The sequence below is a fragment of the Eumetopias jubatus genome, unplaced genomic scaffold (assembly GCF_037043125.1).
Source record: "Eumetopias jubatus isolate StellerSeaLion01/CBP00866 unplaced genomic scaffold, mEumJub1_p1.0 scaffold_7, whole genome shotgun sequence".
Taxonomy (NCBI): Eukaryota; Metazoa; Chordata; class Mammalia; order Carnivora; family Otariidae; genus Eumetopias; species Eumetopias jubatus.
In genome coordinates this window covers 21,525,806-21,551,088 of record NW_028274813.1, presented here as the reverse complement: position 1 = coordinate 21,551,088, position 25,283 = coordinate 21,525,806, and the positions used below count along the sequence as shown (strand labels likewise).

Genomic DNA, 25,283 nt, shown 5'->3' with positions numbered 1-25,283 from the left:
CATTGGGGAGGGTATGTGCTATGGTGAGTACTGTGAATTGTGTAAGACTGATGAATCACAGACCTGTACCTCTGAAACAAATACAGTATATGTTAAAAAAAAAAGTGAGAGAGAGAGAAGATAGTAGGAGGGGTAAAATGAATGGGGGGAAATCACAGGGGGAGACAAACCATGGGAGACTGTGGACTCTGAGAAGCAAACTGAGGGTTCTAGAAGGGAGGGGGGTGGGGGGATGGGGTAGCCTGGTGATGGGTGTTAAAGAGGGCACGTACTGAACGGAGCACTGGGTGTTATGCGCAATGAATCATGGAACACTACAGCAAAAACTAGTGATGTAATGTATGGTGATTAACATGATAAAATTAAAAAAAAATAAAGGAGGAGTGTTACAGGCAAAGGGCAAAATCAGGTGCAAATGCCTTGTTTGGGAATGGAATTTTGGGGGCACCTGGGTGGCTCAGTCGTTGGGCGTCTTCCTTCGGCTCAGGTCATGATCCTGGGGTCCTGGGATGGAGCCCCGCGGCATCAGCCTCCCTGCTCAGCAGGAAGCCTGCTTCTCCCTCCCTCACTCCCCCTGCTTGTGTTCCCTTTCCCGCTCTCTGTCAAATAAATAAAATAAAATAAAGGAATTGAACTTTTTATGCTTGTGTTGTCAGATGTTGTCAATGTCCCCATGCGATTGCCACTTACGCATCAGGACTTTGAATGAATTCCACATGGACATGAGTTAATGGGCTTTAGTGAGACATAGCTACTAAAGTCAGGGTCAGCAAGAGAATAACAGACAGGCCATGGTGGGGCCCTCCTCCAATGGACACATTTGAGATCCAGTTGAGGGAGACTGACCGTTTCTCCCTTCATGTGAAAGATCGAGTACAACAAAGAAGCTTTGTCAGACTAGTTGATGGCAGTCTGATTTAGGGGTGACTTAGACTAGGTACCAGGGAAAATAGAAGTTGTCAATGTATATATTGACAGTAGATACAGCAAAACTTGCTGATAGATTGGATGTGGCAAAGTGGAAGCGGGGGCTTCAGGGATGACTCCTTGGGTTTTGTTTTGAGCACCTGGTAGACAGTAGAGCTATTTACTAAAATTGGATAAGACTAGGGAAGAAACAGGTTCAGATGACACTAAGCTTCAAATCCCAGTGAGTGGGAAAACAGTAGTTACTGGTAAACGAGGTTTGGATAGGGAAACAGAAATGGGAATAAATTGTTTCTGTAACATTGTGTTTGAGGAAGAGGTCTATTCCAGAAGCGCTCAGGAGGTAACTGTTATCATTTCAATTCCAACAACAGTCACTAGGAGAGGGATTCAGGTCAGACTCAGGGTGAGGTAATGAGAGCTTCAAAATCTTTCCATAACAATATTTTAGTATCAATGTTGTTCTCCATAAATGAATTGGGAAGAACACATTGACATTTAGGAAAATTGTGTAATTTTTAAAAATGCTGCAAATCTAATTGTAGCTTTGGGAAAATTCAACCTATTTTAGACGTATAATTCAGAATACGTTTACTTTAGGGTGAAAAAAGGAAAAGCTTAAAGGCTTCTAACCATGTTTCATTACCCTCCCCTATACCTGTCCTTTGCTTTTCTTCCCTCAGGCACTTTCTGCTAAGCCACTGCCTTCACTAACTCAACCTCCCAGGCTTAATTTGTTTAGTTGTAACCAAATCTTTCATTGCCTCAGCTTAATCAGATCACATTCTCTTTTGCTATTTTTCACCATTAAAAAAAAGCTTTTTGCAGCTCCACTAATGAAATTATGTAATTACAAAATCTGTAATTTGTGACATCTGAGTGCTTGTTGCTACCAAGCACAATTCTAAGAGCTTTACATGCATTATACCTCAATCCTCAAAATCAGTCATCATTTTACAGATGAAGAAACTGAGGCCAAAATGGTTAAGGTCATCAGCAAAGGAGCTTAAAGTGCAAAAATACAAGATTTGCTGGCAATAAATGTCTTAATGATTGTTTTAATGGTTAAAATTGCTTGTTTCCTAAACTAGTAACAGGATTAAAAAATTACAAAACACAACCTTAATGATTCATTTGAATTAACTATAAAATACCTGCCAATTATTTAATACCTTCTAAAATAACACAAAATATATACATAATACAAACCTCAATAACCCAGTTCTCCTATTATGCAATTATTTACAAACTCTGAACTAAGAAAAAGATTTAGCTTAACAGAGTAATTAAAAAACAAATATGCCCTCAAATTTTATACTAAGCAATCTATTCTTTGGAGTAGAATTACTCATTTATTACAGTATGTTAATTATATCAATTTTTAGTTATATTTTGTTGGTATGAATTTAGCCCAGTTTAAATTCCTGTGTGCCTGGTCATAAATTGACAAGGCAAGAAACAACGAACGTTGGAGAGGTTGTGGAGAAAGGGAAACCCTCTCACATTGTAGGTGGGAATGCAAGCTGGTACAGCCACTTTGGAAAACAGTGTGGAGGTTCCTCAAAGTTAAAAACAGAGCTACACCCTATGACCCAGCAATTGCACTACTGGTTATTTACCCCAAAGACGCAGATGTAGTGAAAAGAAGGGCCATATGCACCCCAATGTTCATAGGAGCAATGTCTGCAACGGTCAAACTGTGGAAAGAGCCGAGATGCCCTTGAACAGATGAATGGATAAGGAAGATGTGGTCCATATATACAATGGGATATTACTCAGCCATCAGAAAGGATGAATACCCAACTTCTACATCAACATGGATGGAACTGGAGATTATGCTAAATGAAGTAAATCAAGCAGAGAAAGTTAATTATATCGTTTCACTTATTTGTGGAACATAAGGAACAGCACGGAGGACATTAGGAGAAGGAAGGGAAAAATGAAGCGGGGGAGCTCGGAGGGAGAGATGAACCATGAGAGACTGTGGACTCTGAGAAACAAACTGAGGGTGTTAAAGGGGAGGAGGGAGGGGGATGGGTCAGCCTGGTGATGGGTATTAAGGAGGGCACATACTGCATGGAGCACTGGGGATTGTACGAAAACAATGAATCGTGGATCACTGCACTGAAAACTGGTGATGTATTGTATGGTGACTAACATAACATAAAATTTTAAAAATAAATAAAAAATAAAAATAAATTCCTGTGTGCCTGGAAAATACAACTATTCTTCTTAAAAGCTACTAAGAACTTGTAACAGCTTAATATTTCAGATTGACATCCCACCCTACTTATTTTGAAGGTATAGAATTTAATGATGTCCTTTTCTTTTGATAAATGGAACTTAATAACAATGTAAGCATTTTCCTTTCTAAACTGTATAGTTTGTCAGTTATCTACATAAAAATCTTACACACTAGTAAGCAAAGCAAGCAACATTACTCTTTTTTAAATAACATCTTTAATTAAAGTTTTTGCAAAGGTAAAATATTAAACTTAAAATAGGTCTTAGTACATCAAAATACTAAGTTCTCTAATTGTATTCCAAGATGGTCTTTAAAACATAATATCCTGTATATCACAGAAGAGCAACCTTGATCTGCAATTGTACAGAATGAATTTTACAAACATAATAAATATATTTACGCCCTTACACATAACAGTATGTACAACAGCAGTTGACAATAGTAGCTCAGAACAGCAAAAGGATTAGCCCCTCCCCCAAAATTGTAGCCCTGACACATACTGGAACGATTTAAGGAAGCTTGACTAAAATAGTAGTTACTAATTCAATGCAGTTCCTTCCCTTAAGAGAAGAAAAACGTTTCTCTTGTTCCTCAAAATAAGCACAAATATTAAGTTTGGTGTGTTCTTCCTTAAATCATAAAAAATGACAAAAGATAGGCTAAGGCAGGCTTAAAAAGGGAATTATAAACTTCAGAATAATTTCCATAGCATAATAGATTAAAATGCAAAACTATTTAATATAAACTCATGAGGAACTATTTAAAGCAACTATGTTTTAACCAATGAATTCAAAATCCGAAATAGCTGACTCAGACAGATAGATGGGAAACAGACATGAAATAAAATGAAAATGTACAAAGATGGATCAATAAAATATTCCATTGCACAAAAGTTCAAAAAAGTTCAAGATGAAATAATCTGAAAATATAGGAATTTTCTCAAGTGGAAGAAAATGCTAAGTTATAAAGGGAACTCCCAAGAGGAAATTATGTCTGTTTTCCTGTACAAGGCATATTTACCTTTTGAAAAGAATGGTGACATTATTGCTGTAAGGTAACCAAAAATTACTCTTAGAAGGAGACAACCCTTTTTTATTCCTCCATAAAAGCCAGAAAAGAGAAAACCAAATCTTTGACTTTCAATACAGCAAAAGAAAATCTTTATACAAAAGCTATTATATTTTTATGTTCTTGCTAAAACCAGAATCTATTAGAATATGCTCTTCAAGAACACATTTTAATCACTATACACACCGCTCAGATCCTGATGTATTCCTAAGAATAACATCAAGGTGGCTTTGATTTTAAGAGAGGCAACAATATAAATGTGATATGATGGCATTTAATTAACATAAAGAAAATGTGAACATTTAAAAAAATATAAAAGCCCAATATAAAGATCCCCCTCATATAACAGACATTTTACTCTAGAAACTAATTGCACATTAAAGTTGTTTTAGCCAAATGTGGCTCTCCACAGAAATTAAATGTGCTCTCAGGCAATTCAAATGGTCTGATAATCCAAATGACCACCAAAAAAGAGTACATATACTGAAAGGCACACATTTCCACACTTTACCTAGTAATTTTGTGTAAATTTTCCTTTTTTTTTTTTTGTAGTAAAAGGTGCCATCACCATCTGTGCAAATCTAAACAAATCCTCTTCTGAAACCTTTACTTATTTTCATAATACCAAGTCTGAACTATTTTCCCTCTTTGAATAAACATGTTATTTTCATTTTAAAATTCTTGAAAGTGGGAATCCTTGCCTTTTCAAAGGAATGACGAACCTAACGAAATGATCTGTTAAATACAATGTAAAAGCATGATTAAGAATTCAAGTACAGTAAAAGATAAGCAAGTGGCATTCTTACAGCAAGCCACTATAATAAAACCAAAACATTCTATTTGATTAAAAAGGAACACGATGCAGTAATACATAAGAGCCCAATTTGGTATGCAGTGTTGTTTGGACTGGCTTTCAGAATTTTCACAGGTAAAAGAAAAGCATTTGCCAAGTATGCCATAATTAATATGCAATACACAGGTGCAAATACAAATGGTTATCTCCTGCTTCAAAATAACCCTAGTGAGTCACTCTGAAAGCAGTGGTTGTTCATATTTGAAAATAATGTTATTAAAACAGGCCAGTATACAATTCTACTATGAATACAAATGTTTGTCTACATAGAGGGCCCAAAACATGAGCTGTATATCCTATAGTAATCCAAGGTTCAGTAGCAGAAGAACTACGATATAGCCAAAGGGTTTCAATCAACATTGCAGTACTGCTAAACTTTTATAGGTAGTTCAGGTCACTGACTTCTTCACTGGGTAAATATAGACCTATTAGCAACTATACTGAAGGACAACTGAACAACAGGACTTCTTTGATTTCACTCTCTCCCTTCTCTTCTCCCAGATTCATTAACAAAAACAAACAAACAAAACAAACCTGTGTGTGCTTTGAGAGTAGTGGGGTAAACAAATAAACCTCCCCTCCAAAAAACTAAATATAGTAAAAATTAAAACCGTATTACCAGTTAATGGTATCTGAATAAAACCTAACTACTAACATGCTAGAAACCATCATTTACACCAAAGTTGAGAACATAAGTTAAAGGGACCAAGTTGGTACGTGGGGTGGGAAGTAGGCAAAAAAAAAAAAAAAAAAGAATTGATTAGCCTTTTATAGATTTGTGTTAAAAAAACATATAATAGCTCACAGTTTTTCTTTGCAAAGTGTTAATATGTTATTTCTGGAAACACAAAGGCAAATAAAAAGAAGACAAAAATGGAAGACTTAAAAAAAAACCAATATACACGTAACTTAAACACATGTGAATTTTGTGAAGATAGACCATGAAAAAGAATTAGTTATAAGAAAACATAGATGAAGACAAATGTTCCTACAGTTCTCCCAGGCAACTAGTTCACACAGAACATAGCACTGCCATATTGTTCTTTAGACCCCCTTATAGAATACAGAGCTGTGCATTCTTAATATACATATTACATTTCTATTATTCTTAATATACAGTCAAATTTCCTATGCTTTCTTCTCGATGTGCAAACTGGAGCCCATGTCTACATTATCAATGGCCTGGAAGGGCCACCAAATGAAAGAGAGGTAAATATGTACTTAGTGGCCCAACCCCCTCTAACCCACAAATTTCTCCCTCAAATTACAAAGTTGCAATTAAAAAAATTTGTTCAATTAGAATAGTTTTTAAATTCTTTACTAGTAAACACAAGAAACTTTTATAATTACTAAACTGTTTAAAAAAAATCCAGGTCTTCACTACCTGCCCAATGCTTCAGTCAATGCACAGAATGTTATCTAAATGTCTGTTTAGCTTAAAGATTAAACACATATATAAGCATATACTTCAACCCACCAGGAAAAAATCTATATCTATTCTTATGTATGTAATTTCAGCTAGATGGTACCTCTGTGAAATAAAACTGTATTCCTGAGGAGCCACTCTGGGGTTTCTTTATAAGGTATGGGACTAAAAGAAACAAATATTTTTCTGTAAGGAAACAAAAGCTGCCATTTTAATTCTGTTCAACTCAATGAGGCCCAAGTTATATTTAATGAGTATGAAAACCTAATTAAAATAATCATTCCTGGGTCAAATTTTGCCTCCAAACTGTGTTCACTGATTACTTCCTTTAACTCTTAAACAGATATTTCATAAAGCAGGGAAGGAAGAGGTATATATTACTGAGAGAGAATAGCTAGTAAAAATATTTAAGACCTATAATGAGAGTTCTAAATTGTTTCCTTATACAAGTGAATTAAAATTCAACACCATAATTCTTACCCTTTTGTAAAAAGCTCACACGCAATTTTTACCAAATATAACCACATACAATAAGCAGTTTCAGTTCAATCTATCAAAAGGGAATTTTCTTCAGTTCGTTCCAACAAGTATCTTCTGATTGAACCCAAGTTGGAGGAAGGAATATAGACAAAGCTTTACATGCTAATTACTGGTGGCAGGTACCTGTATTTAAAATCAACAATTATGGTTTTCCAAAACCCCAACCTCCCCCACCCCAACAACCCCAGGTGCTACAGTTCCATGGCTTGCCAGTTAGTAGTGTCTGTTGTCAAGGTCTCTTTGTTCCAGTAGCTTTGATTCTACTGCACTTTTCTGACATGCAGAAATTAAGTTTTGGTTGGTGTATGTCCCAAGTTTCAAACTGTCCACTTTAAATTTTTTTTAAGTTTGTTTTATTTATAAAAGAAAAGAACCAATTCTTCACCATTCTGCATCTCCAATGGCTTTGGAAAATATATAATCTCTTCCATTAAGATTCATAATGCCATCCTTGAGGTGAAATTTCCATTTGTTTTTACTTCTGTGTATCTAATAAACAAAAAAAAGAATGTAAGAAATACAATCAAAAGACAGAGGAAACAAAAAACCCATTCACACACCAAAAAATCTTTGTCTTGTACATTACTCCATTTATAAATTGTTCTTTTAATTGACAGATAATTGACATGTAACAGTAGTTATAGCTGCACAACATAATGATTCGATACTTGTATATATTACAAAATGATCATAAATAAGTCTAGTTAACACCCACCACCATATATAGTTACAATTTTTTTCCATGTGATTTTTTTTTTTTTTGAGAACAGAAGAGTACTTTATTGGCACTAATTTCACATTTAGAAAAAGACCCACATCTAGCCATCTTCCAAGTGCCCAGTTTCAGAGACCCCCTTAAAACTGTAGATGTTTCAATTCCACCACTTATTTTCCTACATACAACAAAATAAAGCAATTTATGGTTCCTTGATCTTTCTCTGCAGGAATGTGTAAGACTATCTTCTGAGCACATAGCACCAGTTAGGCAGTTCCGAACACACTGTAGACTCTCATGCAGTGACTATGATGTACTTGCATCCAAATGAAGTGCCATTCTCCCCTAATGTAGATATGAAGCTGTTTCAATGATACTGCAGCACTGCTGCAAAGTCTCCAAAATTCTTGGATTTGCACCCAGAGGCTTGTCACTGTTGATAAGAATTCCTCAATTATTTAACAAGGTTTCACTCTCATCATGTGATGAGAATTTTTAAGATCTACTCTTTTAGCAACTTTCAAGTATATATTCAAGTATATATGGCATTAACTACAGTCATCATGCTGTATATCACACCCCTATGACTTATTTATCTTATAACTTCAAGTTTATACTTTTGACCCCCTTCATACATTTGCCCCAATCTCCACCCTCTGGCCTCTAGCAACCACCAATCTGTTCTCTGTATCTATGAGTTCAGTTTTTGTTGTTGTTGGGTTTTTTTGCTTGATTGTTGTAGAATCCACATACAAAAGTGAGATCATATGATATTTGTCTTTCTCTTTCTTATTTCACTTGGCATAATGCCTCAAGGTCCACCCATGTTATCATAAATGACAAGCTTGCTTTCTTATGGCTGAATAATATTATATCATGTGTATATAAATATATACCACATTTTATCATTCATCCACTGATGGACACTTAAGTTGCTTCCCTGTCTTGGCTATTGTAAATAATGCTGCAATGAACATGGGAGGGCATAAACCTTTCAGAGTTAGTGTTCTCATTTCCTTTGAATAACTATTAGATTCAGAATTGCTAAATCATATGGTAGTTCTATTTTGGACTTTCAAGGAACCTCCACACAGTTTTCCATAGTGGCTATACCAATTTACATTCCTACCAAAAGTGTGTATGGGCTCCCATTTTTCCACAACCACACATAACACTTGTTATTTAACTTTTTGATAACAGTTATTCTAACAAGTATGAGCTGATATCTCACTGTGGTTTTGATTTGTATTTCCCTGATGAATAGTGATGCTGAGCACCTTTTCATGCACCTGTTGGCCATTTTATGTCTTCTTTGGAAAAACGTCTATTCAGTTCTGCCCATTTTTTAAACTGAATTGCTTTTTTGCTACTGAGTTGTATGAGTTCTCCATACATTTTGGACATTAACTCTTTATCAGATATGATTTGCAAATATTTTTTCTGTAGGTTGCCTTTTCATTTTGTTGATGGTTTCCCTTTGCTGTGAAGAAGCTTTATAGTTCAATGTAGTCCTGTTTATTTTTGCTTTTGTTGCCTTTGCTTTTGGTGCCAAATCTAAAAAATTATAACCAAGACCCACGTCAAGGAGCTTACTTCCTATGTTTTCTTCTAGGTTCATGGTTTCAGATCTTACATTCAAGATTTTAACCATTTTGAGTTGATTTTTGTATATGTTGTAACACAGTGGTCTGGTTTCATCCTTTGCATGTGGCTGTCCAGTTTTCCCAATACCATTTATTGAAGTGATTGTCCTTTCCCCATTGTATAGTTTTAGCTCCTTTGTTGTAAATCAATTGAATACATTATGTTTGGGTTCACTTCTGGGCTCTTTTCTGTTCCACAGATCTGCTTGTCTGATTTTATGCCAATACCATACTGTTTAGATTCTTACAGCTTTGTAATATACTATAAAATCAGAAAGCAAAACGCCTCTCTTTCTTAAGACTGCTTTGGCTATTCGGGGTCTTTTGAATTTTAGAATTATCTGTTCCATTTCTGTGAAAAATGCCACTGACATTTTGATAGGGATTGCACTAAAACTGTTGAATCCGTACATCACTTTGAGTAGTATGGACACTTTAACAATATTAATTCTTTCAATCAATGAACACAAAATATTTTTCCATGTTTCTTCTTCAATTTCCTTCATCAACGTCTTATAGTTTTCACTGCACAAATTTCATCTTGGTTAAATTTATTCCAAGGGATTTTATTCTTTTTGATGCAATAAATGGAATTAACTTCCCCTTCTGATAGTTTATTATTAGCATACAGAAATGCAACATATTTTGTATACTGATTTTGTATCTTGCAACATCACTGAATTTGTTTATTACTTCTAACAGTTTTTTGGTGGAGTCTTCAGGGTCTTCTATATATAATACGTGGTCTTCTGTAAATAGTGACAGTTTTACTTCTTCCTTTCTAATTTGGTGCTTATTTATTTTTCTTGCCTAACTGCTCTGGCTAGAGCTTCTAATACTATGTTGAAAATGGCAAGAATAAGCATTCTTGTCTTGTTCCTGATCTTAAGAGAAAAAGCTTTCAGCTTTTCTCCTTTGAGTGTGTTACCTGCAGGTTATGTATGTCCTTTCTTACGTTGAGGTAGTTACGTCCCCTCAAATACCCATTTTCTTGAATTCTTATCATAAACAGATGTTGAATTCTGCCACATGCTTTTTCTGCATCTATTGTGATGACCATAAGATTTTTATCCTTATTTTGTTAATATGGTCAGTTACCACATTGATTTGTGTATGTTGAATCATCCTTGGATCCCCTGAAATAAATCCCACTTGGTACATGGTCATGGTATATGATCATCTTAATATATTGTTGAATTCAGTTTGCTAATATTTTGTTGAGGATTTTGGCATCTGTGTTCATCAGGAATATTGGCCTATAATTTTTTTCTTGTGGTGCCCTTGTCTGGTTTAGGTGTCCAGGTAATACTGACCTTGTAAAATGAATTTAGAAGTGTTCCCTTCTCTTCTATTTTTTGGAAAAGTTTGAGAAGGACTGGTATTAATTCTTCTTGAAGAATTTCTTCTTTATTCTGGTAGAGTTCACCAGTAAAGCCATCTGGTCTCATGATGGTTTGCTGGAATGTTTTTGATTAGGAATTTTCCATTTCTTCTAGGCTGTCCAATTTCTTAGCATATAATTGTTCACAGTAGTCTTATGATTCTTTGTATTTTTGTGGTATCTGTTATAATAACTCCCCTTTCACTTCTGATTTTGAGTCTTATCCTTTTTTTCTTGGTGATTCTAACTAAAGGTTTATCAATTTATCTTTTCAAAGAACCAGCTCTTAGTTTCATTGATCTTTTCTAGTGTCTTTTTACTCTCTATTTATTTCCACTCTGATCTTTGTTATTTCCTCTTTTGCTACTAACTTTGGACTTCATTTGTTCTTTTTCTAGTTCTTTGAAATACAAAGTTAGGCTGAGACGTTTCTTGTTTCTTGACATAGTTATTTATCTCTATTAACTTCCTTCCTAAGAGTGCTTTTACTACATCTTGTGAGTTTTGGTATGCTATATTTCCATTTTCATTTGTCTCAAGATTTGTTTTCTCTTTTGATTTCTTCTTTCACTCAATGATTGTTCAGTAGCACGCTGTTTAATGTCCAAATATTTGTGAATTTTCCAATTTTTTTCTTGTAATTGATTTCTAGTTTCATACCATTGTGGCTGGCCAAATTGTTTTTTTGTGTTTTTTATTTTTTTGACAAATTGGTTTCCTTTTTTTTCTACAAGATTGACTGATTGATTTGACAGAGAGACAGAGGGCACACAAGTGAGCACAAGCAGGGAGAGCAGCAGGCAGAGGGAGAGGGAGAAGTAGGCTCCCCAAAGAACAGGGAGCCCGATGTGGGGCTCCATCCCAGGACCCTGGGATCATGACCTGAGCCAAAGGCAGACACTTAACCGATTAAGCCACCCAGGCGCCCCCAAACTGGTTTCTTAATAAAATTAAATTTGACAAAAAAACAAACAAACAAAACATCCTATTCACTCAGGTGAGTTTTTTTTTTTAATTTTATTTTATTTTATTTATTTATTTATTTTTTTTAAAGATTTTACTTATTTATTTGAGAGAGAGAGAATGAGAGATAGAGAGCACGAGAGGGAAGAGGGTCAGAGGGAGAAGCAGACTCCCTGCTGAGCAGGGAGCCCGATGTGGGACTCGATCCCGGGACTCCAGGATCATGACCTGAGCCGAAGGCAGTCGCTTAACCAACTGAGCCACCCAGGCGCCCCTCACTCAGGTGAGTTTTTAAAGAAATAAATGTATCTGCAATTAGTACTATTTTACAGCTCTTAATACTTGTGCTCATTAATAATACATTTCTCTGCAAAGTATCTTATTTTTGCCAAGTTTATATATACATGTGTCCCTTTTTTCACAGGAAATTTTATACTGGCAAACTTTTAAAATAGGAATACCCTTTGTTTTCTCTGATGCTTCTAGACCACTGTTTTGCCTTTTCTCCGTAACTCCTTTTATGTCTACACTATTTAACCTTAGGCTTTTTTTCATTCTTATCTAGACCACCGGGACACTATCCATCCCCAGTATCGGGATCATGTTTACAACCATCCTCTTCCTCACATACAGTAACAATTTCGATATTGCTAACTCTTCTAATACTATGGTCCAACACTATTAATATCCATACTAATATTAATATTTCTAACCTCTAATTACTTTATCTCTAATTCTACTTTAGTTATCTACAGGACACCTGGCAACTGTTTTCTCAATGGCCACCAATTATCCTCTAGTTTACCACATCAACAGTCTCTTGTTACCTGATTTATTACAATAACTTTCCAACTGATTTCCAGTCTTCACTCTCACCTTCCTTCCATCCCCTCTGCTTGACTATTTCTATTTCTAAATGACCTGGTACTAACTCACCTTCCAAGCTTATTTCCTACTTCCACATTCCTCAAAAACTGTATTTCAATCAAAAGAAGTATCATTCCTTGCTCCCATTTTCACAAATTCAATTCCGATTTCAAGACCCACCTCAAAAATACTGTGTTCTCTCAAAGTGTTCCCTAATCACATGAGCTAAAAGTAGTCTCTCCTAATAATTCTCAGTGTCATTCCCAAACACATATCTAGTATCATTTCTAAGTATATACAATTACAAAGAATTTCTTCTACCAAAGTAAAACCCCTTATAGTTTTCTCCAAGACCTAACATGGAAGCTTACACATGGCAGTATTTAACAAATACATCTGAGGGAACGCTGATCATCCAGTCACTTACAGATTTCAAAACCTATGTGCATCTGCAATTAAGCCAAAGGAGGAAGGGCAGTGTTCAAATTGGGCCAGACCCTGGGCACTACCCTCTTTTCTTTCATTTACAGTTTTTATTTGTTTGCAATTCATAGATTTAAGGAGAACAGGAGTTATAAAACTTAATCAACTTAATCAACTGAAATGACCTTTCTTCCCTTTCCCAATAAATCCCATGCTTCATTCAATTTTCAGCTTAAGCTCCATATCTTCAAAGAAGGACCCATGGTTCTCCCTCTTCTCTGATCTAAAGGGACCTCAAAATCAAGTAGTTAAGGCTTTCATTTTCAAAAAAGATAATCATAGCTTGGAGAGGTTCAATGAATTGACCAGGAGCATTTTGTGCCAGAGATGATTCTCAAATCCAAGACACTTTTTACTAAATCAGGCCATTTCATATAATAATCCAGAAATGCTCACTATGTATAGATATTTTCTGAGAATCCATTCAAATTAAGTTATTCCACTCTGGGCCTGTTCTAAGTCTTTCATACTTCACCCCTTACTGAAATCTTCTTCCTCCAAACTTCTACTTACTGATCCTAGCTCTATCTTCTGGGACTTAACTAAAAAAAAAAAAAAAAAAATCAAACAACACTTTATGTATTTGAAAACTACTCTCGTGCTTTTCCTCTACATCACTGAGTTAAGTTATATACACGTTTAATATTTATCAAATTTTTCTTCTTATCATAAGAAGATACAGCAAAATAAAGTTAAAATAGCAGTTAGGGCAGGCAGAAACTCTTATGTTAAGTGGTCTTATATTTCTGGCCTAAAAATACACTATGAGATAAGATGTTAAACATAACATCTTAAGATAGATAATTTGAATGTCCAACAGACATACCAAACTTACCATGTTCAAAACTAATTACTCTCCTCACCCAAATGTGCTCCATCTTCAGCCTTTCCTATCTGAGTTGATGGCATCTCCATTCTTCCTTCTGGTTCCTCATCAAAAAATCTTGAATCATTCTTGATTCCTCTTTTTCTTTTCTACGACTTGTCAAGAAGAGTCAGAAAACCCTGCTGACTCTTCCTTCAAAACATACCCAACATTCAGCTGCTTCTCATCACTTCCAATACTATCCCCCTAGCCTAAGTCACCATTCTCTCACTTGGATTACTCTAATATCCCTCTGTTAGTCTCCTTGCTTCAACTCTGCTTCTTCTACACAGCCCACTCTCAACAAAGAAGACAAAGTAATCTTTTTAGAATTAAAATGTAAGTGATACTACAACTGTCTATTTGAGACCTTCCAATAACTTTCCAATTTGCTCATAAGAGCCCATGTCCTCATAAATTTCCATACCACCTGCCCCACTTACCTCTGACTTGATCTACTAACTATATCCCTTCCCCCTACATTCCCAGTCCAACCACTCCAGCCTCCACGCCACCCCTCACACAAAACAGGCAGGCTCTGTTACCAGATAATGACAAGGCAAGGCTTTGTTCAAATGTCATCGTCTCAAAAGATCTAACAAGACTAACCTTTTATTTTTTTTTTTAAGATTTTTTTATTTATTTATTTGAGAGAGAGAATGAGAGATAGAGAGCACAAGAGGGAAGAGGGTCAGAGGGAGAAGCAGACTCCCCGCTGAGCAGGGAGCCCGATGCGGGACTCGATCCCGGGACTCCAGGATCACGACCTGAGCTGAAGGCAGTCGCTTAACCAACTGAGCCACCCAGGCGCCCAAGACTAACCTTTTAAAAACTGTAACCTGTCCCCTTTCCTACCAATTATCCATACTAATTATCTGCTTCTAATATACCATAATAATTTATTTATTTATTACATTTTAGCATCTGTCTCCCTTAACTAAACTTCCCAATGGCAGGGATTGTTTTACTTTGTTTACTAGTGTATCTCAACCTCCTAGAGCAGTACCCTGGTACATCACAGACACTCTATTTGTTGAATGAAAAAACCTCTGTCTCCTTTTTTCTTTGACTCCCTATAGAGAAAGTAGTAACTATCCGAAAGTGGACACATAAGTTTATTTCCAGCATGAACCAAGTGACTCCAACTTGAAAGACAATGGGATTATATAAGCAAGAAAGTGATGAGTAGCCAGGAAAAAGAAATTCCCCAGACAACTAAAGAAACTGATTGCATTCTCCTGTATTGACAACTTGCAAAAAGCAAGTATAGAAAAACTTCAGGATCAAATAGTCCATATACTCAGCACTTCAGAAGAAAGGGCTCTTAAATTTCCTAATGACAAACATATTAAGTAAAATTACCAATAAATAAGGCTGAAGCCTCAACACCTGAGCCATCAGTCCTTATCTATAAGGGAGAACTCTGCTTCATTATTAGGTTTAACTACAATTTTGATTTGACTGGCAACATAAACTTCATTATTCTTTCCATAATGGTTTCTAAAATTGACTCATTGTTGAAATTCTAAAGTTTAGGCTTCAAAAATAAAATCCTTAAATTCAAGTTGACTCAAACCATATCCAACCCCACTGTAATCATTCATAGAACACCTGCATTCTTTATTATTGAGTAAAACATCAGGCCCAGCCCTCAAGAACTCATTTGATTCTAAAAATTAGATCTCTGTGAACTTTAAAGTTGTTTATTACTCAACACACTACTTAAAGCTATTTTAAATTTCTGTCTAAAACATTAAAATGTCTCTAGGAGCAAAACAAACCAATTTTAACATTTAAAATATTACGTGTACAATTTGTGCCAAAGGAGAATACCAAACAAGAATACAATACATTCTTACAATATGAAAATACTTAGGATATTCTTCAATCTAGCTAAGGTAAAGGTCTCTCTTGCCTGATAAATCTGACATCTTGTCATCATGAAACTGTGTTCTGGCTAATTTGGTTGCATGAGGTTTCTTTGAAATTTCCTGACAATATAAGATTTATTGGTATCTATTTTAACATTAATACTCTTTCCATTACACAAGTGTAACAAAAAATTAATTATAACGTCCCTGGTGTAAGGTTTTAAGAATGCTCACCCAAAAGTCACACAGTACAAAAGTGGATCCTCTGATAATTCTGTTTATGAATGACTTCACTGACTTTATTCTGTAATCTCACTGCAAGTAACTGGCTTGACTTTACCTTTTCATTACAAAATGGTAAGATTAATTGTTTTGACATTTCCCTATAGATATGTTTCCAAAAAGTATGGCTATTTAAAAAAAAAAAAAGTATGGCTATTTATATGCAATAAGCACGACTACTTGTAAGATGCATTTCTATAAAAGCAACACAAATGTAAGATTTTCATCATTTGTAAAGGAAATTCATGCAAGGCACAATTTTGCATGATCATAACTACAGCTCCAGTGCCTGGCACAGGCAGACACTCAGTGTTTGTTTAGTGAATGAGTATGCTTACACAAACAAAAAGCCCAATTGCTTGTTAGGGTTTTCATCATTTGGTAAAGACCACTGTTGAAATTAAATTATAAATGCAATGTAATTTGTGGATTTATTATAAATTTAATGATTATAGAAAACAATTTTATTCCAAATTAAATGTTTCAATAATTAACAAAATCTCAACAATGCCAATAATAACAAAAATATGTGGCAAGTAGCTTCCTTTTGAAGAATTAGGAAAACAAGAATTTAATAGCTAATTCTCACAGGCCTAGTTTAAAAATACCTAAGGCTACCAAAAATATAGCAAAGCTAAATAATTTTAAAAATGATTTTCAGTAAAAACATATCTTTTGTTAGTTAGCAGTCCTGTTTATTGCCCTAGTTATCTCCTTAGTAATAAAAAAAGTGACAAAATTCAATTAAAGCCTTTTAGTTTTGAGGTAGTTGAAACTAAAGGGAAAACAGGGTTATTCTACTGCATTATTAATGTTAAAGGACAATACCAAAGTGGACTGTTAACTTTGTGAGTTAGGAGACAGTATAAATTGAAAGAAGCCTATTTCTCCTCATGATTTCATTCATAACATTTTTCAAATGTAAAGCTACACAAATAATTTCTCATTTTATTAAAATAATCTACTAAATTATAACACTGTCTACATTCACCCTGTTTATACTGAATATAAGAGGCATCCATCATCTGCCCAAATGTTTGAAAAAGGTAGAAAAGATATTTAGGGAAGAAACTACAACAGAAAAAATGTCAGTAACCTGATAAAATCCTTACCTTATCATATTGGCATACAACAACATTTTCTGTATCAAAGAGTTCCTGTCCTTCCTCATCACTCACATCATCTTCACTGTTGAGGGGCTCCTACAAATAAGAAAGAAGAGTACTTATTTATACTTCATGTATTATTAGAAAAAGGCCCTTCTAATATTCAAGGAAAAGAAATACAATGACCTTGATGTTCTCTGAGAATGAAGGTTCAGACAGAAGCATATACACACACACATATATATGTACCACAAACTTATTAGGACTGCCAATTTTACTCAAATTCCAGTAAGAAATCAAAAATAGTTAAGCTATATAACTTTTAAGTCTGAAAAGATGTTTATTTCCTTCATTCTTTTAGAACAGCACAAGATTACTCTCTCCAATAACTTTAAGACGCCTAGAAGGGTACCTAAGAAAATATGAAGGTTTAATGAGATAATGGTACTATGTACCACCAGCAGCAGCAGAGTAAAAAGTAAAAGGGAAAACAGTGGTGAAGTTGGAAGAGGAAAAAAAGGCTATAAAACAGGCTAGGAATCTGACTTGTCTCTATGCGGAGGACTAAGACTCTATTTATAATATCAGCATTTCTACCATTGTGATGGTAATGGTCGAGGCTTGTAGTATAACTAAGGCATTCAGAATAAAAGGATATATGTGGGAAGGGTGAAGTGGAAGGGGGTCTCAGTCCCAAAGAGAATTAAAGACCAAGATCTAACTAAAGCATAAAATGACCAACTATGTTAAATCTGACCTCAGTTATTTGAGAAGATAAAAGATATAACTCAGATTTCTAGTTAACAGAGAAAGAGAAGATAGGACAAAATAAAAGTGGAAAGTAAAATAATCAATTTCATATTAAGTCTAGGCTTATACCTCACACACGTGTGTGTGTGTGTGTATTCTTTAATTTAAAATAGATATCACCAATGTAAATGTAAAAACAATTTACTGAGGTAAAATTCATGTAACATAAAATTCACCATTTTAACCATTTTAGAGTGTACAACCAGTCATACTTAGTACATAAATAATGTATGCAATTATCACCACTATCTAATTCCAGAACAATTTCATCACCTCTACCATTAAACAGTCACTCAATCCCCATTCCCACCTCTCCCCAGCCCCCCCATTAATCTGTTTTTGGTCACTATGTATTTACCTCTGGATAGTTCATATAAATGCAAACATACGATATACACATACAACAACGTGGTATAGTTTCTTTAACTTACAATGTGTGAGGTTCATCCATGTTGTAGCATAAACCAGTACTTTGTTCCTTTTCATGGCTAAATAATACTCCTTTGCATGGATAAATCACATTTTAATTTATTCATCCATCAATTGATAGACATTTGGGTTATTTACATCTTTTGGATTTTGTAAACAGTTTTGAACATTCATGTACAAGCTTTAATTTGAATAACAGTTTTCAATTCTCTTATACTTAGGAGAGTTACTGGGTCATATGATAATTTTATGCTTAACATTTTGAGGAACCACCAAACCCTTCTCCACAGCAGCTACACCATTTTCCATTCCCACCAGCAATGCAAAAGAGTTCCAATTTCTCCACATCCTCACCAACATCTGTTTCCTTTTTTCTCTCTTTTGATTACAGTCATCCTCGTAAATGTGAAGTGGTATCTCTTTGTGGTTTTGATATACACATTACTGTAATAACTAGTGATGTTGAACATCTTTTCACATGCTTGTTGGCTACTTGTATATCCTCCTTGGAGAAATGCCTATTCAAGTCCTTTACCCACTTTGGAATAGAGTTGTTTGCTGTTGAATTTAAAAGTTTTCTATTCTGGGGCGCCTGGGTGGCTCAGTTGGTTAAGCGACTGCCTTCGGCTCAGGTCATGAACCCGGAGTCCTGGGATGAAGTCCCGCATCGGGCTCACAGCTCAGCAGGGAGTCTGCTTCTCCCTCTGACCCTCTCACCTCTCATGCTGTTTCTCTCTCTCTCGCTCTCAAATAAATAAATAAAATCTTTAAAAAAAATAAATAAAAGTTTTCTATTCTGGATATTAAGCCCTTATCAGATAGAGGATTTGCAAATATTTTCTATTTTATAGGCTGTCTTTTAACTTTGTGAATATTGTCCTTGGACATACAAAAGCTTTTAATCTATTAAGTCTGTTGTTATTTTTCTTATTGCTTGTGCTTTTGGTATCATATTTAAGAAACTATTTCCAAACCCAGTGTTATGAAGCTTCTGCCCTATTCTAAGAATTTTACAGATTTAGGTCTTACTTTTATTTATTTTTAAGATTTTTATTTATTTATTTGACAGAGAGAGACCGCGATAGAGGGAACACAAGCAGGGGGAGTGGGAGAGGGAGAAGCAGGCTCCCTGCTGGGCAGAGAGCCTGATGTGGGGCTTGATCCCAGGACCCTGGAATCATGACCTGAGCCAAAGGCAGACGCTTAACGACTGAGCCACCCAGGCACCCCTAGGTCTTACTTTTAGGTCTTCGATCCATTTTGAGTTAATTTTGTATAAGGTGTGAGGTAAGGGTCTAATTTCACTGTTTTGCATGTGGATATTTAGTTGTCCAAGCTACGTTTATTAAATAAGACCATTCTTTTCCTACTGAATGGTCTTGGCCCATGTAAAAATTTTGTAAGATGACAGCATACAAACAGTATTCCACATAAAAAAAGACACACATAGGGGCGCCTGGGTGGCTCAGTCGTTGAGCGTCTGCCTTTGGCTTGGGTCATGATCCCAGGGTCCTGAGATCAAGCCCCGTAACGGACTCCCTGCTCCATGGGAAGCCTGCTTCTCCCTCTCCCACTCCCCCTGCTTGTGTTCCCTCCCTCGCTGTGTCTCTCTCTGTCAAATAAATAAATAAAATCTTTAAAAAAAAAAAAAAAGACACACCTAAAGCTTAGGGATCCAAAAAATGTGAAAGTAAAAGAATGAAAGGAGCTATTCGAACTGAAACAAAGTTGGTACGGTTCTATTAATATCACACAAAACAGACTATATGGGTAAAAAAAAAAATTACTAGAGATAAATAGCAGGAAACTACATAATCATAAATGGCTCAATTCACTGGAAAGTATACGTTTAAGCTTATGTGCATCCATTTTTAGGTTCAAAATATAAAAAGCATAATGACAAAACAAATAAATATACCATCATAATAGGAGATTTGAACCTATCTCACTCACTAATGGATGATGGTGTAAGCACACAAAAAATATGAGTAAGGATATATAATATCCCAAGAATTTAATTCTAATTGTACATATAGAAGACAACCAACAACTGCAAAAAGTCTTTTCAAATATACAGGAAGCATATGCAAATACTGACCACATAAAGCAAGTCCCAATCAATTTCAAAGGTAGTCCCTCATACATTACACAGATCATAACTCTACAAATAAAACTGTTAAGTCAGAACAAGAATTAATGAAATAGAAAAAAATACACTAGAGAGAATAAAGCTAAAAGTTGATTCTTAAAAAACATTAATGAAATCAACATACCTCTGGCTAGACTAAGAAAAAAAGAGCAAGAAGGCACAAAATCAGAAATGAGAATATAGAAAAGAAAATGACTACAAAGGATTCTGGAATCAAAAAGATGATTATCATTAACTTTATGCTAACTTAAAAATTTACATATATAGCCTACAAAAATAAAATTTATCCAAACTGTCTCAAAAAGAAATACTTGAACAGAATAGGGACATTACTGGAATCACATAATTTTAGCAGCATGCTCCAGTATTCACAGAATTAAGTATATCTTTAAAAAAAAAAAAAGTCATCCAAGGAAGATAGAGCACTCACCAGAATTCATTTTATAATGCTATCACAAACCTGAAAACCTAGCAAGAGTATGAGAACAGAAAATCACAGACAGTACCTGAACGTACATGAAAAAGTCCTGAACAAAGTGAATTCAGGAATTCATCAAAAGGGTAATACAGAATGATCAAGTTGTGCAATCCAACGAATACAAAACTGGTTATAAGTAGAAAACCGATTAGTGCAATTAGTTATTAAATAACAGATTAAAGGATAAGAAATTTTATGATTATCTAACAGTTGCAGAAAAACTAACAAAATTCAACATTCATTTAGAATTTAAAAAACAAAGCAAAGCTTAGTTAATTTGAACAGAAAGGAACTTCTTTAACCTGATAAAAGATGTCCATAAAAAGCCTATAGTAGGGCATTTGGGAGGCTCAGGTGGTTAAAAGTGACTGCCTTCAGCTCAGGTCATAATCCTGGAGTCCCAGGATCGTCCCAGGATCAAGTCCCACATGGGGATCCCTGTTCAGTGAGTAGTCTGCTTCTCCCTTTCACCCTCCCCTCTTTCTCATGCTCTCTCTCTCATTCTTTCTCTCAAATAAAATCTTTAAAAAAAAAAAAGCCTATAGTAAACATTATACTTAATAGTGAACCATAGAAAGGCTTCCTTTTAAAATTAAGAACAAGATAAGGCTGCCTGCTATTTCTAATTAATATTGTTCTAGAGGGCTAAGCCAATGAGGCAAGAAAAACTTCCATGTTTAATATTTGTCTATAGAGAAAACATGAAAGACTCAAAGATGCTAAATCTCAACAGTAATCAAATTAAAACCAAAAGGAAACACCATTTTCTACCTATTAGACTGGCAAAAATTAAGAAGTCTGACGATATTAAGTATTGGTGAAGACATATTAGTACAATTTGGCATTTTATTGTGAAGTTTAAAACGTGCCTGCCTTAGAATCCAGTAATTCAATGGTTAGGTATAACACTTTAAAAAAAGTCATGCATATGTGTCCCCAGAAGACACATTCCAAAATATTTTATAACTTTAAGAGTAAACAAATAAAAATAACCCTAATGCCCATCACATCAGAAAAGAAATGGAGAAATAAACTATGGTATATTCAATTGTGAAAATAACCAGTATGTACAACTTAGATGAACCTCAGAAATACCACCTTGAGGGGGGGAAAAAAAAAGGGCAATCAACTTGCAGAAGAGTAGAGAATTACTCCATTTATGTTATAAATAGGCATTCAACACCAAACACTATGCTCTTTAGGAATATAAATACAGATGGCAAACATGAAGGCAAGTTGATGATAAACACACAATCCATGAGCACGGTTACTTTGATGACAGAAGAGGATGGGGGCTGGGGAGAGGTACTCAGGGGAATTTAATAAAATAATGGATTATATGTTTTTTAAAGATTTATTTATTTAGAGAGCGCACTGGTGAGCAGGGGGGAGGGGCAGAGGGAGATGGAGAGAGAGAATCTCAAGCAGACTCTGAGCTGAGTGTGGAGCTTGATGCTGGACTCAATCCCATGACCCTGAGATCATGCATGATCTGAGCGGAAACCAAGAGGAGGACCTTAGCTGACTAAGCAACCCAGGCACCCCGTAATGGGATTATTTTTAACTAGATGTGGACATAAGGGTGTTTTTATGTTAAAATATTTTTTATTCATTTGTATCTATTCAATATTTAATGAAACAATATTTTTTAAAAACATTAAAGAATTTTGTCCTAAAATAAACAAAATTACATCTTAAGTTGAAGAAAGCAATTAAAAACAGAAAACAAACATCTTGAGGGGCGCATAGGTGGCACAGTTGGTTAAGCAACCGCCTTTGGCTCAGGTCATGATCCCAGGGTCCTGGGATCGAGCCCCGCATCGGGCTCCCTTCTCAGCGGGGAGCCTGCTTCTCCTCTCCCTCTGCCTGCCTGCTCCCCCTGCTTGTGCTCTCTCTGTCAAATAAATAAAAATAAAATCTTAAAAAATAAAAAAAATTTTTAAAGACATTTTGAACACAAGTAACCATGCAGGAACACTGAGGAAAGCAAAGATATATTTATATGCTTCTAGAAATATATAACTAAAGATGAATGAGAATGGTTTGTTTAACTCAAGAAAGACACTAAGAGTAGATAAAATGATGTAAGGACCTAGTATAGAATACAGACCAAAAGGAAGTAATGAATAAGTCTGTAACATTTAGCTTTTTCCTCAAGTCTCCTCTCTTCCCAGATGTTGCCATACCTTTTTAATTATTGAGGCAAAGATTAACCTCATTCTATCTGTTCTACCAATGTCTTATGCTTAAATCACATCATGAATGCATAAGCCAGAAAATTAAAATTACTTGCACTCTCTCCACCCCCTTTATAAATACAACTCAATATGATATACATTTATTTTTTATTACTAGCTATAAGAAACAGTAATTTATGATGATAAATACAACCAGAACCATTTAAACACCTTATTAGAACAATCTAACTTTATATTTAAAATCCTATATTGTGTAACAGCTTAACAGCCTCTGAAAAAATAGAATATAATTCATCAGTTTGGCACCAAGTAAAATAAATGATTGAGTGGTTTCTCATTTCAATTTTTTTACTACAAACTTACTTCTTCTACCTGCCCATCCTCAGCTCCATCTTTCTCTTTGTCTTCCTCCTCATCATCATCATAGTCTTCTTCTTCATCTTCGTCTTCTTCAGATGATGTATCCCCAGTTCCATCAACCTGTAACACCAGTGGGGCTTGTGCTTGAGCAGGCTGGGCCTGTGGCTGCTGCTGGCCAGCTGCAGTTATCTGTGCTTGCGCGGGTGTAGGTGCAGCCACCGTTGTAGGTATAACTTGAGTCTTATTTCCTGTAAATAAGATTTGTTGTGGCTGAATGATGACACCCGTCTGCGGTGAAATCCCTCCAGGAAGAGGGGCCAGTACCTAAGCCAAAAGAAAACCATATTAAAGAAACCAGTAAGAGTACCAAGTAGCCCAGTTTCATTTTGTGGTACAGAGAAATAGGCATAAATGCTGAAGAATCACCAAAAATGGCCATATCTCATACGGTTAAAAACCACCAAAGCATAAAAGGAGTTTAACTAGTATAATGATCCCACTTCCATTTTACCATTCAAAGTTCTGAAGGAAAAAAAGATTTTCTGAAAATATTTACTGAGCACCTGCTATGTACATGGCAAATTCCAAACCAAGAGTTACATGTATGATTAATTTATTTGCTTGATGTATGGACAAGTTTAGTAACTTGCCAAGCTTGTAGTCACTAAGAGGCAAAATTTTAACCCAGGCTTTCTGATTCTGCCCTAATTATTATGTTGCACTGCCTCCCTGTGGAGAACACTGCACTGAAAATGTGAAGTCTTGGGCCCCAGTTTTGTTTAAGATCCCAGATTGAGATATAGCAAAGGCATGTCACTGAACCTCCTTTGGCTTTCGTCACTTCACTGTGAAACTAGGATCAATGGTTCTCAACCCTGGCTGCAAATTACAACCACCTGGTAGCTTAAAAATACTGGTACTTGGGCCCCACTCCTAGTATTCTGATTTAATTGGTGTGAGATGAAATCTAATCATTTAAAGCTCTCCAGCTGGGGCGCCTGAGTGGCTCAGTAGTTAACCATCTGCCTTTGGCTCAGGTCATGATCCCAGGGTCCTGGGATCCAGCCCCGTATCCGGCTCCCTGCTCAGTGGGAAGCCTGCTTCTCCCTCTCCCACTCCCCCTGCTTGTGTTCCCTCTCTCGCTGTGTCTCTGTCAAATAAATAAATAAAATCTTAAAAAAAAAAAAAAGCTCTCCAGCTGACTCTAACCATGCATCCACACCAGATCAGATGATTTCTAAAGTTCCTTTCTGCTTCTGCGTCTAGAATTCTAAAGTAAACCATAAGTCAAAAAGAACATATTAACAAATATTAACTATATCTTTTAGAATATATTTATAATTATATGTATTAATAAATAAAAAGAGAATACCTAGTGATAAATAAAAAACAGTGAATGGCAATTACTTGCCTTTAGGTTCAAGGAATGCAAAATAAGACAGTATTTCCCTTAAGAAGTTTACGTTAATGGTGCAATAGACAAAGCAGTAACACAACTCAAAAGATAGGTGTAACAGAAGTATATGGCGTTAAGAGAACACAGAGAGAGGACTAAATTCAGCTTGAGGCACAAGGTATGGTCAGGGAAGCCTTAATAGGTAAAACTTGAGTTCTTTTGTGCTTG

At 35.4% G+C, this 25,283-nt stretch overlaps 1 protein-coding gene across 1 annotated transcript in view; it reads right to left on the bottom strand.

Moving 5' to 3' along the window:
- Positions 1–3,391: 3,391 nt before the first annotated feature.
- The window catches only part of GTF2A1 (general transcription factor IIA subunit 1), a 44,716-nt gene continuing 22,824 nt past the window's right edge, over positions 3,392–25,283 (bottom strand). The window contains exons 7-9 of the mRNA XM_028097829.2: positions 23,663–23,983; positions 17,242–17,331; positions 3,392–7,548 (exon numbers count right to left, since the gene is read on the bottom strand). Of these exons, the coding sequence (XP_027953630.1) occupies positions 7,441–7,548; positions 17,242–17,331; positions 23,663–23,983 (519 nt within the window). The 3' untranslated portion in view covers positions 3,392–7,440. The remainder of the gene's footprint in view (positions 7,549–17,241; positions 17,332–23,662; positions 23,984–25,283) is intronic.